The sequence below is a fragment of the Chenopodium album genome, chromosome 25 (genome assembly GCF_948465745.1).
Source record: "Chenopodium album chromosome 25, dcCheAlbu1.1, whole genome shotgun sequence".
In the NCBI taxonomy this organism is placed as follows: Eukaryota; Viridiplantae; Streptophyta; class Magnoliopsida; order Caryophyllales; family Amaranthaceae; genus Chenopodium; species Chenopodium album.
The window spans coordinates 30,366,912-30,381,393 of NC_137858.1; the positions used below are offsets into that span (position 1 = coordinate 30,366,912).

Below are 14,482 nucleotides of genomic sequence, written 5' to 3' on the forward strand. Positions count from 1 at the left end.
GCTTATGTAGCACTTTTATTATTTATTGGGTATAACTATAATTTATAATCCTACGTGGCACGTTAACTAATCTTAGGTGTCATAACCCTACTGTAGCGCTTTAAAAATATTAATCCTATGTGGCGCTCTAATAATTTTTAAAAAGTAAAAATCCTACGTGGCGCTCTAAAATATCGGGAAAAAACTCCCCTATATAAATATTATTATTATTATTATTATTTTTAAAAAATAGATCGATCGCACAAGCTTCATCTAGTATTTTATATGTACAAGTAAAACAGAGCGCGCCCTGCGATCCAATTGTGAGCCTGGAACATCATTTTCTTTAATTTTCTCAAACTACTTAGCTTTAAGAAATTAGAACACAGAAAATAAACACCAATACAGAAGAACAACAAGGTAATTCACAATAAAATTTGCTGCTCTTCTACGAGGTAACCTGATCTCTTTGCTTCTCTTTTATTAGGGTTTTGTGAATTTAATTAAATCTTTATGACTTTGGTTTTTTAGGGTTCTTTCTCTGAAATTTCATTATTATTTCACCGTACGACCTTTCTGGGTTTATGCATTTTCATATGCTTGAATATGTTTAGGTAGAACTTTACAGCATTTTAGTATTGAATTTGTGGGTGTTATCTTTCATGGGTTTTAGAATTCAATTGAAATTTAGTGTAATGTTGTAGTCTAATATAGAAATTGGGAGAACAAGTAGCAGACTTTGTGTTTCGAATCAAGGGTCAATTGAAAACAACGTGTTTGATATTTCAAGGTTGAATCTTGATACATTAGACCCCTCTTAACCAACTGCTGCCCTGGGCGGGTGCTTTTTCGAGTCATTGGAGTAATGTTGATGTGTGTTGAAGTAGCCAAGTAGGAATGCTATAAAAGTTAAAATGGGGTAAATGGGGGAAGAAAGGAAAAGGGAGGCAAAAGTAGGATGAGTGTTAGATAAAATATTGAGATACATGAATTTATGAACAGTTAAACTCTTAAACGGCATTTTGGATTATAATGGTAAAGCAAGCTTGTGTCTTTTGTTTAAACCATAAGAGTATTGAATGAGTTGTAAATAATTGCTTGTCAAGGTGTATATGTATGCTTGTAATTTGAGGCGGGGAAGATCATGGGTGGGGGGGGGGGGGGGGGGGGAGGGGTGGTGGAGAAGGAGGCATTGGAAGTTCATGGCTTCATGCTATGATGAATTTTAATTGTGTCACAAGTCTTAGGAAAATATGGTGGGTTAGTACGCTTTTCTGTTCTTAATTTCTCATTTAGCCGATCTTATTGTTCTTAAATTAAATATAACAGTTTCATGCATAAAATCAAAGGGATTTTGAGGAATCATGATAGGAGAGTGTGGCTGGATTGGAGTCCTTTAGTTGGCCTTTCTTTAATCATCACCTATGAAAAAAAAAATTGAAAAAATCATTGTTCTCAAACTTTCCTCATTCTACTTGAAATTTGGAAGGACTTGTTCTATAACAGGTATCTCATTGATTTGCATTTATTCAAAGACCAATCAAGGCCTTTTTTCATATTTTGTGCTTTTTATAATGAAGAGTTAAAGCATAATTTGTTATTGTATTGTCCTACAACAATAATTCTGTTGCATAAACTACTTAGTTGGGTAGGAAATTAGTGGTTTGTCCCACTATTGGCACTTTACTTGTAAAATTTGGGGGGGGGGGGGGGGGGGGCGCAAAAAGGTTTGCTTTTTGGGTGATTAGGGGTTCTCTGGTTCAAAGGCTTCTTTGGTTTCTTCATGGGATCGAGCGGTATTTTTAGCTTTTATGGAGGTTACAAAAATGCGCATGTTAAGGTGAATGTGTGGAAACACTCTAAGAGATAGAATAAATAATGAGGTTACGCGCAAGAATGTAGGCGAACTAAGGGAAAATCATCTGCGTTGGTTCGGGGATGTAAGATGGAGACCCAAGGGTGCACCGGTGCAAAGAGTGGAAGGGTGGGACCATGGAGGGGTAAAACGAGGGAGAGAGAGACCATAAATGACTGGAAGGAGTTAAGAAGGATATGAAATATATGGACTTGCATGAGGATGAGGTATTGGATCGTAAGGGATGGAGGAGGAAGATATTTGTGGATGACCACACGGAATAATCATATTTGGTTCATGTAGCCGACCCCATTTATCGGATTAAGGCTTTGATTGATTGATTTAGGCGCATGCCTTTTTCTCTATTGAAATTCGAGATTGGATTTTTTTTTTCTTTTTCGGTCATGTGGAGTATTAGACTTCTTGATTTCTTGTCCCCCTTTTGTAATTTCTCATTCTCTTTGTTGTGGACTTTTTTTTCAATTTTGCACTCACAATTGAAAAAATGCACTCGTTAAAATTCTAATACTAATATTTAACAAATCGCTCCTTTCAAGAATTATTATGAAAAAGTTCGATCCCATTTGTATTTTTATAGGCATACACCTCATGGTCAAATATGCTAGTATAGAATGCAATGAATTATCCACATAAACCATGCTTATATTTGACTTACTAAGCACCTTTTAAGCTGTTAGTCAAATTTACCCTGCTAACAGACAAGCTATTTGCTAGCTGCTAGCCTGCTTTAGGCTAAAGCTATTCAGTTTCTTATATCTCTATCTAACTACTGAGTGCATAACAAGGCTTAAATTGGTACCTAATAGTTTAAGTTGCTACCAAAGCTCATTCTTGTAAGTTGATTCACCTCCATAGGAATTTTTATATTTGCTGCATTCCATGCAGATTAGTGCTGACTTTGGGCCAATAATCTCAACATGTCTCTTTCTTTAACACCTGCAAAGAGACAACATAGTCGAAACCATGAGAACTCAAATGGGAAAAAGTTCCAAAAGTCAGCAAGTCTTAATTCACCAAAACAGCCCAGGAAGACCTTATCTGGAGGTGCCATTCTCCGAGTTCTTTGCCCATCTTCTAGAATTGAAAGCGTAATTGAAAAGAAGAGCAATATCTTATCACAAATACGCCAAGAAACTGGTGCTAAGGTCAGAATTGATGACCCTGTTCCTGGATGTGATGAGAGGGTAATCTTTATAATGGGTCTTGATAAGGAAGATGAGAATAGCAACCAACATAAAAAGATCGACAATGAGGACTCTAAGTCATCCAAAGAGCAAGGCAGTTCTGACGATCATAATGTAAATGGTGCTGACAAGGAAACTCCTACAAATGCTGATGATATGTTGTCCAAGAAGGGAACTTCATCTGTGCAGAATGCTTTGTTACTTGTGTTTGAAAATTTTTTTGAAGGGGTGTGGGAGACAGAAGACGCTAATGAAGAAAGCAATGGATCTGGTACAGTCACTCTAAGGTTACTTGTGCTTTCCAGTCAGGTGGGATGCCTTTTAGGAATGGGTGGCTCTATCATTAAGCAAATGTCTGCTGAAAGTGGTGCTCAGATTCGAGTTCTTCCCAGGGACAAACTCCCTCAATGTGCCTCTTCTGCTGATGAAGTAGTTCAGGTGATTTGTGATATTACTCTTTTGAATTACAAGATTGTTTAATTTTGGGCGTTGTCAGTGGACTTTTGTTACCAGACCATATTGTTCCAGCATCTGAGTTATTAGTTATCTCTTATGTCCACATCCTTGCCATTTTTTAATTGTTAAATTACTCTTCATCCCTGGCAGGGCTGACACTGTACTTGATTTTTATTTCATATGCAAATTGGTTACAGTGTTCCATTGTGAGTATGATGTGCTTTAATAATTGGCATGCTTATAATGTCGCTATATGAAGATGCTTTTTTTGTCAAAGCTCACCCTTGTTGATTTATTCAATTGTGAGAATTTTTGTATAAGATTTCCTTTCAAAGCTCTTCCATTTATTTTTATCTGAAAACAATAGTTCTGATAAAGCACATTTTGAAGAGTTTTATTTTATTATTTACATATTGTGTCACCTTGAATCTATTAGTATCCTTCCATTTATCTTGCTTGAATCTCTTGCAACGGGAATATAAATGTGACAAATAATTGATATGTTACAGCTGTGATGTAAATATTTAACTTGGGTGTTCTTGTGTAGTAGAACTATATTTGCGTCTTTTTCTCTCATTATAATTGCACATTGAATTAAATTGCCTTTTGTGGTCACATTCTATTCGCAGATCACAGGACTGGCTGATGCTGTCAAGAAAGCACTCAGAACTGCTTCGGATCAGATTCTGGAAAATGCATCTCATGATAATGGTTCTTCTCCTTCTAATTCCTTTAAACCCACATCTCAACCACACAGTAATCATGTTCCAAGGCCTGAATCCCATTCCCATCGGTCGCTTCCTTCTCATGGGGCATTCGGTGGTGGATTTCGTGATGGTGCTGATTTTCATTCAGGTGGCCCCCCATTGTTTCCCAAATTCCATGAAAACTTTATGCCTGGTAGAATGGATGCTCCTGAGATTGTAACCTTTCGATTACTATGCCCCGGTGAGAGGGTAGGAGGTGTGATTGGAAAGGGTGGAGCTGTAATTAAGACTCTCCAGCATGAAACAGGGTGTGAGATTAAAGTTCTTGAAGGTGCTTCAGATGCAGAGGAACGCATGATACTTGTATCTGGCCCAGCGGTATTGTTTTTGCATATCATCACCTAATTCGTGCTTGTTATGACAACATCACAGTTATTTCTTTGAATCATATACTTCCTATATGAGGCGACTAATACCTGTTGCCTAACTTCTGCAGCATCCAGACAATAGGATATCTGCTGTTCAGGATGCAGTTCTTCGTGTGCTAAATCGTGTTGCCAAAGCTATACCTGATAGCAAGGAGAAGGGTGTAATGGCAAAGCTTCTTGTTCCCTCCAATCAAATTGGCTGCCTTCTAGGTAAAGGTGGCTCAATCATTGGTGAGATGCGTAAGGTTACTGGGGCTTATATTCGTATCTTGGGGAAAGATCAGATCCCTAAGAGTGCATCTGAGAATGAAGAAGTTGTACAGGTATTCATTTTCATTCAATAATTTGTGTTTATATAAGCATAACTGTTTGCTTTAGATACCAAGCTAAGCTTGGTCTAGTGGGAAAGATTCTGCCTTCACTCTCAAAGTGTCTGACGTGCAAATACTGGACCAAAAAAACCGTGAGGGTTGAGGTTCAGTCATGGTGAAACTTTTTTGCTTCGCAAAATTGACACTTTTTTGGACTGTTCTGAAACTTTTCTGTTAAATTTTGTCTATTTTAGTGGCCTTAATTGTCTATACTCTATATTAATTTGTCATGTACATGATCTGTAAAATGATATAAGTCATATAACTTTATGTTACAAGGGTATGCACTCTTTGCAGTAGATTTTATATACTTAATTTAAAAAAAAGAAAACCCTATGTAGCATGCATAATTTTAGTGTTTATACATTCCCCTCTGTGGCTTTTGTTTGACCAGATTAATGGAGAATTGGAAGTAGTTCAAGAAGCACTTTTGCAGATTACCACAAGACTTCAACATCATTTCTTCCGTGATGCATTTCCTTCCATCAACCATCCTTCAAATCTTGCATTTTCAGATCGAGCACCCCCTTTTCCTTCATTTATGGGACGACGAGAAGTCTCTCCTCCAGGAATGTTTCCAAAACACGGTCCTTCATTTAGAAACACTGATTATATTGGTATGCCTCCTTTGCATGGTGGATTTCATCCTCATGATGAACATCCACCATTTATGCACGATATTCACCGACATGGAGGTCCTAATATCTCTGAAAGATCGTGGCATCCCCAGGTACTTCTTCCCCCCTTCCCTTCTCATATTTGTTAAATTTATTATTTGATAGATACCTAGTATGTTAGAGTAAACTATGTGCTTGTTAGGCTGGCAACATAAAATGAAGGAAGTGAAAATATGTGAGTATCGTTGCAGTTGTTTGATTGACACAAAAAAAAATGAAGGGGAAATTTGTGGGAGTTTTTTTTTCCCCGCAATACATGGGAATTAAATTGCCCCCCCCCCCCCCCCCCCCCTCCCCTCCTCCAGTCAACTTCCTATGGAAATTTTTCCATGTCAACCAAATGAGCACCATGAACTATATCTGTCATTGTGGCTTATCTTATTGCCATTCTGGAATTTGATTATTGACTGATCTCTCCCATTGGCTTGTAGAATTTAATTGATGGTGGTCCTATAGGCTTGTTGGAGCATGGTGGTCCCCCTCAAAGACGGATGTCTGGATTTGGAGGGTATGTTCTTATACAAATTGTCAGTTGCTGTTTTTTGCATTAAGTCTGGAAATAATTTGCTTATGTATTTGCATTGTGTATCTCTTGCTATGTAAAGGGGAAGCCCACAGCCTGTAATCACAAATACGACTGTGGATGTAGTTGTTCCCAGTTCTCTTGTACCTATAATATACGGAGAGGATGGTGGATGCTTGAGACAAATTCGACAGGTATATTTTTGACATATCATCATGCTACATATCCCATTATTGTTGGCCGAGAGCAATGTAACTTGTTATCAGTCATCAGTTGTGTTGACATTTGAGTTGTACTTTGATATCTAACCCAAATAGTTGTAGCTGTATGCATAATAATTAGTATTTTTCTGTTTTTTTCCCTTGCAACGTACCATGCACGCTATTTGGGGAAGTTATTAAAAAAAAGGTAAACGGACAAATAAAGCTATAAGATTCAAACTGTAACAAATTAACACTTTCTTCTTATTGGTTGTAAAATTATATCTATTAATTATTTCTATTTACCTATTTCAATATGTTGCTTAAAATGTGTGCCAAAATGGTGTGTTCCAAACTTCCAAATAATAAAACCGGAGGAAGTATAATACATAAGTTGATCTTAATGTGCTGATAAATTAGGGAAAGTGGTATACAAGAGAATGAACTAGGTAAAGTGGTACTCTCTCCGTCTGATAATATAGTTCCTGGTTATCTTTTTGGGTGTCCCAAAATGTTGTTGTTCATTTTTTTTTTTTTTAATATCTTTGTCTTTATTCACTGCACTACCGAAAATACCCTCACATTCCTTATTATTTGTGCTGTCACCTACTTTTATGTGAAAACTGTACAACTTTAATCCCACTTTTAAGCTATCTTCTTAAAATGGTCCCAACTTTTTAAAAATATCTGGGAATAATCTCGACTTTTATAGGCGTCTTCTTAATATGGTCCAATTTACCTACAACTTAAATAACATGTATTTTTTAAAATAATTCATCCAGCCTCCCGCAGTCCCACCCGTGTCTCGAATATCTGATGCAATGACAGAAGTGGCAAGCCTCATTAGCCGAACCGTGATCTTAGCTTCCAATTACTGAAGACCCACAAGATCATAGACTCGATCACTCGAACAATCCTTTACTTGTTGCCGGAGTCATCAACCCTCGTCTTCTCTGCCACCCATTTTTCTCACACCAATTTTCATCACTCCTTTCTCAAATCTCTTTCTATATCCCACCAATTCAACTCCTTAGTGAAGCCAAATCTCAAAGCTTGGTCACTGATCCTTCTTTCTACCACCACATTATCACTTCCTTCGCCTAATCAAAGAGATCCAATAATGGTTTCTTGGTTTTCAATGATGTTACGCCATCAATTTTCGATATTGGAGAACAAACCTAAAAGATTGAAGAAAACAACTGGTTGAGAATTTAGGTTTTAATTGTTGAAACTTTAACAATTTATTATTATATCAAATCAAATTTTAGTCCCTTAGAATAACAATAACAAGAGGGGGGGAAAAAAAAACGCTACATTGTTCAATTCAAAAATCCAATATAGGAAAATATATTAAACATTGGATTAAGGATTCTTACTGCTTGATTGTCAGGGGAAAACATGTATATTTTGAGTATAGTGCATAAGAAATTGTAGAGAAATTCCGTTAGAAAAATATTTTCACTTAGAAATCAATTATCCATGCTTCTTTCTCCACTTTGAATCTATTGGCATTTTGATTAAGATAAGGGTGGCAGGGCTTTGAAAGGGGAGGAGGAAAGAGAATAAGGTAGCAGGGCTTTGGAGGGAGGGGAGGAGAGAGAGAAAAGTCTGTAGAGAAGAGAGAGGGATTATTTTCAGAATTTTTCAAAATCAAAATTAAAAAAAATGATTAAACCAATCAAAATAAAACACGTGTCATGGTCACTTGTTACACCAGGAAAGAGAATAAGGTAGCAGGGCTTTGGAGGGAGGGGAGGAGAGAGAGAAAAGTCTGTGGAGAAGAGAGAGGGATTATTTTCAGAATTTTTCAAAATCAAAATTAAAAAAATGATTAAACCAATCAAAATAAAACACGTGTCGTGGTCACTTGTTACACCAGTTATCAACTGATTAATGCCCATTTTAAGAAGACACTCATAAAAGTTGGGATTATTGCTGTAAATTTTTCCTTTTTTTTATTTTTATTTTTATTTTTTTTCTATGTATTTATTATTTGTCCAACTCACATGTCCTGTACTTTTCTCCCTTTTTCATGTACTCTATGTACTTTATCCCTCATTTCTTAATTCCCGTGAAATTTTAGAAACGATAATTATATTATGGGATGGAGGGAGTATAACTTATACTTTAAAAACATAAATCAAACATAGTTTGGATTCATTTTTAATGTGTAATGAACAAGTCCGTATATATGAGAACTCAATTGGTTGGTGATGCAAACTTAATAATCTTTTGACCATACTTTAAAAATCCCTCTGTTTTTAGAGGGATGTTGTATGCTATTTTATTGCTTAACACTTTTGAATGAGTAAAGGATTGCTAAATTTAATGAAACATTTTAGGGGCAATTGAAGTTTATAGTGAGACTTTAGTAGAAAAGTGTCTTCCACAAAGTGTAGCACTACAAACAACCAAAATTTTATATACATCTACAAGTTCAGAATAAATTATATCTTACATCATCCGGACAGAAGATTAATTACCCATAGCACTTTAATTCTATTTGTGAACTCTATTTGTTTGTATCTGCCCATGCTGTAAACTGTTGTGACAAGATGCTTTAGAGCAAGCATGTGGGGTGTGTGTGTGTGTGTGTGTGTGTGTGTGTTTGGCTAGAGCAAAATTCAAGGGTCTTTTCAGCAGTCTCTGTTGTCTCAATTGTGATGGTACAAAGTCACTAATATAGCTTCATTATGGGCTAAGGCGGCTGGGATTAGGATGGTTCAAAGAAACCGGGTTAATGTCTTACTTTGACTCTGTTAAGAGAACAACTTGTCTTATTTTTTTTTCAAGCACTTAATTTCAGCTTATTAATATACAATTTTTTTCTCTTAAAAAAATTAAGCTGTTGGCATGCTGAGACTTAGAACAACATCTTTCTTTCTGTAATTTTTTGTGCCTTTTGACTACATTAACATTCCCATTTTTCAATATCTGCTGGTTGAGAGGAATTCTACAGCTTATATATACATATCACTATATCAGAGTTGCTTGATTATTCTAATTCTGCTGACATTTCTATCTTTCTGAGCATGTCATGATTTAGCATTCTCAGCTGTCATAATACCTATTCAGTAGAGTCTTATGGTTATTTTTCTCTCCTCACTATCGTTTTCTCTAGGTTATATAAAATTCATAAAGATTGATATGACTAAAATTCTATTTTGACTTTCTGGGTCAGCAAAATAAGTCCCAAGTAATGAGGATTCTTTGTATGCTAATCACATGAACTTTGAAGTATCATTTTTGGTTGCTGATGGCTTCAAGGGAAGTTTAGTGGACTTGTTTATCTAACTTTTATCTATAAATTTTGCTCAACAGAATTTTCTAAGGTGCTGCTGTTATGTAAAATTTATCATCGTTGAGGGTAGCCTTAGGGATGCAAGTTTTGGAGGGAAGGGGGATACAAAGAATAAGAAAACTTTGCAGCTCTGGCACAGAATGAGAGAAAAAGAATGAAAAGTGAAATCATCGCAACACTGGAGATGGTGGGAGTGGGGAAATATTAACAGTTGTGGTGGTAGTTAAAGGTGAAACGAAGGGGTATATATACCATGGGGAGTTTAGGCAAGGAAACTATTTTTTCAGTGCGAAGAGGATTCTTACTAGGGGTTATTATCATGTTCCTATTTCAATAGTTTATTGATGCTGCTAGGCTAATATTTCTTTTTGTTGATTGCTTGTACTTCTTGAAAGCTGCTTTTGGTTAAGTGAGAATTTTGCTAAGAAATGCTCGTATATGATTTTATTGTTTCATCGTGACCCTTATTACATTTTGGACTGAGTACACACCTTTTTTTTTTTTTTGCTTCCTGTGCAGATTTCTGATGCAAAGATTACAATCACAGATCCCAAACCAGGTGCTCCTGAAACCGTCATCATCATTTCTGGAACTCCTGAACAAACTCATGCTGCACAAAGTCTTATCCAAGCGTTTGTAATGCTTGAGAATGAATCTTCTTGATGAGTTGAAAGTGCTTTTAGTCCCCCCTCCTCATGACCACATTTAGGGAGTAGTCATTTTTTGTTGTTGCAAAATGTAACTTTGAACCTTGTATGTTTTCATGAAATGAATATACATAGTAGAATTTAGTTAATGAACTCTTTGACAATTATCCTTTCTATCTTTGTTGGCGTTGCATCATTTTTAATTTTCTTTGGTGGTTTTTTTTTTCATGGGAATATCACACAATACATTGATTCGGCCTCGACAATGCAATTTTAAATATGAAAACGGATTAACATCATGATAATTCATTTTATTTAGTTGCTCCATTTTGACTTTAAATAGCTACTCCTTAGTACAAACAGCCAATGGTAAAAGCCACTTAAATAGCCATTGTCAAACAAGATTAATGTAAAAAAAATTTATAATAAAATAAATAAATAAATAAATAAATGTGCAAAGTTTTACTAGATTTTTTTATTTTTTTTTATTTTTTATTTTATTATTTATGATTTTTTTATTTTTTTTTTTGACAATGACTAGAAAAGTTGTATACTGATATCTATGTTAATGTATTTCTTTCAAAAAAAAAAAAAAAAAAAAAAAAATCTATGTTAATGTATCGTGTATCTTGTTTCCATTTTATTCCTTAAAATATGTACTAACAAATGAAGGGTATAAGTTTACAATCGTAAATGTATCATGGACTTTGAGTTGAGAGTATGATGTTGCAAGACCATCCAAAACTATTCTATTGTGTCATGGATTAAGAGCCAAAGCATAAGCTCATTATGCAGCCATGACAATGACAGACCATCAGAAAATGAAATCTACCTACCAACAACTAAACAGTAAATCGTTACCAAATGTGTCCGACTCTAAACATTCAGCTGTCCGCGAACCACTCCTCCCAGCAGCTAAAGCCTCAACCTTCAACTGTTGTTTTGGACAACAAAAGTTTCATGTGGTGATGCTCTAATTGTGAACAGGCCCTGAAATTATGCACATGATGTCTGTTGGGGGCTTAATCATTCCATCACTAGTCTATAAGACAATAATATGGAGCAGATCATTCCCTTGAATTTTAATCATATATTGTTAAGTATGTGCTAAATTCTGCACCAATGCCCCTAATCTCTTCATATTTGATTATTGTACGCAGTTTTGGCTGTTCAATAAAATGCTGGTAGTTTGAAATTGAGCAGCCAAACAAACAGACCCTAGTCTAAAGCATTAATCTGATGCAGAGAACTAGACTTTCATCAGAGTCCCGACAGTGGAAATTTCAAATTTCATTATTCTTTTTGATCTTTCGAAGAATCTTTCTTTATAAGCCTCTCAGAGAAAGCTGAAACAAGTTCGTACTTGTCATTTTCATAACAAGCAGTCGTAAATGCTGCTACACTAACACGATCAACATTTTCCTGCTTATCTAACAGCTTTTCAAAGAACAACGCTGCCATCTCTACTCTCCCATCACTACAAAGCTTCCTTACCAATGTATTCACTGTCCGGATCCAGAGCTTTTTCTCCAGCCGTTCCAAGACAAGAAAAGCATGGTTTATATCATTGTTTTTGCAATACTCATAACAAAGAGTAAGCCGAGTAACTTCACAAGGTGACAGTCCCTTGTCAATCATGGTTCCATATAGCTTCTGAGCTTCTTCAAGTTTCCCGTCTTTGCATAGTCCACTTATTAAAGCACCATAAGTAAAACTATCTGGAAAACAATGATGGTCATTCATTTGGTGGAAATACTTGATGGCTGAGTTGATATTACCCACTCCGCAATATCCACATATCATGGAAGTGTAGGTTTCCTTAGTTGGAACAAGGCCAAGCTTGATAGCCTCTGCAAACCACCACTCACTATCCGCCATTGATTTCCGCCTACAGAACAAGGCAATCAGGATAGTACATGTGTATATATCAGGTTTAAAGCCCGCTTTAGTCATCTTACAAAGCCATGCTGAGGCTTCTTTAGAATCATTGCGCTTTGCTGAAGCAGACATGAGAATCGTGTAAGTGACTCTATCGGCTTGCAGCCCTAATTCAGTACCCTCCTCAAGCAGTTCCCATGCTTCCTCAAACCTTCCCTTCTTGCAGAGACCACTCATAATGGCATTGTACGTATATATATTAGGAGCCAACTCTTCTTTCCTCATAATATCCATGAAACTATATGCTCTTTCAAAATGTCCTGCTTTACAGTACCCATCAATGAGGGTTGTATAGGTGTCAACATTGGGTACCAATCCTTGTTCTCTCATTCGGCCAAGTAACATCTCAGCCCGATTCAATTTACCCTCCTTGCAGTACCCATTGATCATGGCCGTATAAGTGCACTCATTCGGCTTATAACTATCACTCCGAACAAGCTTAAGGAACAGCCTAAATGCCTTTTCTGTCCATCCTTTCTTACAAAGTCCATCAATCAATGTAGTATGTGTATAGACATTCGGTTTCCATCCACTCCTAACCATTTCCTCCAACAACTCAAACGCGTGCTTAATATTACCCTTCTTACATAATCCATCAACCAAACAAGTGTAATTAATAAGATTCGGCGTAAATCCCATCTCCATCATTCTATGAAAGAACCAGAATGCCCTGTTTACATTACCCACAGAGAAAAACATACTGATCACCAAGGTACACGTCGCGTTATCAACAACAAACTTCCGTTCGATCATTCTACCCAACCACTTATCCACCTCAGAAATGTTCCTAATCCTACAATAACCCACAACCATATTAACAAAGCTAACACAATCCGGGCGCACACCTCTCTTAGACATTTCATCAAACACGTACTCTGCATACTCAACCGAACAAATTTCACAAGCAATCTTCAAAATACAATTCAAAGTACGAGTACTCGGAACCAAACCCTGATTATGCATCTCAATAACCATACTAACAGCCTCATTAAACCTCCCAATCTCAGCAAAATTCCTCACCATATGAACCATTAATTCATGGGCTTTCTCAAAATTCTCATTACTAATCAAACAAGATGCAGCAACAATATAAAGACGCATAAAATAACGAAATCTAGGATACCCAATTGCCCAATCCAAGAACCCTAACGCAACCATCGAACCCGCCTCGTCGGCGAGCGAAGCAACAATGGTGATGACCTGATCATTGGACAGAGACTCAGCATCAATGTCAAGATTCAGCTTTGGAGGTGAAAATCTGAGGTGGGTTGGTTGGTGGTATGATTGAATGACTTGTAAACAGACTTTTTTGACAAGAGATTGAGGTGATGGTGAAGATGAAGATGATGGAGGATAATTGGGATTAGTTTGGAAAGAGATTGGTCTGAAAGTGGAGAGATGAGAAGAGAGAATTGAGGAAAAGGAGGAAGAAGATTTCTTGAAAACTCCATTGAATCTGGTAGAAAGCATGAAGGATTGAGTTTTTGAGTTGGGAGCATTAGCATCAAACTCAAAGATTTTCCCTCTAAAATTTTAAGTTGTGGAAATCTTTGCTGTTTTGCGGTGTATTGGCAATTTGCAAACGACTATTTCTGTTACTTCCCTGAAGCCCGATTTGGAATTATTTTTTAGTGAATTGAAATAGTTGTTAGTGAAATTTATTTATTTTTGATTAAATACTTTTGTTAAAGTATTTTATTTATTTATATATTATTATATAGTTACTAACAAATACTCTTACTTTCTTTCAAAAAAAAAAAAAAAAAAAAAAAAAAAAACTTATTTAATCAATAAACTTATGAATATGACATCCTAGATAACCAGTCTAGAATTGAAGGATGAAGTACAAAAATGAAAATGACTACCCTTATTCTGAACATCTTGAAAGAGAGCCTAATACTGTGTTGGTGGCTTAGGTAGAGATTTGAGGTTGGATGAAGCCAACTCTTGTTTAATTATTTTGTTTCCTTGTTATACTAATTTACATTGGATGCACCCACTCACCCACCCACCCACATTTATAATTCTAAACGAATTTATGTTTATCAACTGAGAATACTGGAAGATTTGTTTTTATTTGCCTTGGTTTGTGCAATTTATTGTTTTAAAACCTCGAATAATATAATACAACCCTTCACTCAATTAACTCATAACCAATAAGTGTGTCATGCTCTTTGTTTTATACCTAGCCTTGG

General features: G+C 36.1%; 2 protein-coding genes across 2 annotated transcripts; one reads left to right on the forward strand and one right to left on the reverse strand.

Annotated features, from left to right (window-relative positions):
* The first annotated feature begins 297 nt into the window (after nt 1–297).
* LOC145614719 (RNA-binding KH domain-containing protein RCF3-like) lies at nt 298–10,498 on the forward strand. The gene is made up of 8 exons (XM_081669790.1): nt 298–434; nt 2,741–3,477; nt 4,125–4,580; nt 4,699–4,953; nt 5,396–5,731; nt 6,110–6,186; nt 6,284–6,395; nt 10,222–10,498. The coding sequence occupies exons 2-8, from the start codon at nt 2,773–2,775 to the stop codon at nt 10,363–10,365; spliced, it is 2,085 nt and encodes a 694-aa protein (XP_081525916.1). The 5' UTR covers nt 298–434; nt 2,741–2,772; the 3' UTR covers nt 10,366–10,498.
* Nucleotides 10,499–10,913: 415 nt separating this feature from the next.
* LOC145615292 (uncharacterized) lies at nt 10,914–13,829 on the reverse strand. The gene has a single exon (XM_081670355.1). The coding sequence runs from the start codon at nt 13,755–13,757 to the stop codon at nt 11,643–11,645; it is 2,115 nt and encodes a 704-aa protein (XP_081526481.1). The 5' UTR covers nt 13,758–13,829; the 3' UTR covers nt 10,914–11,642.
* Between the last annotated feature and the right edge of the window lie 653 nt (nt 13,830–14,482).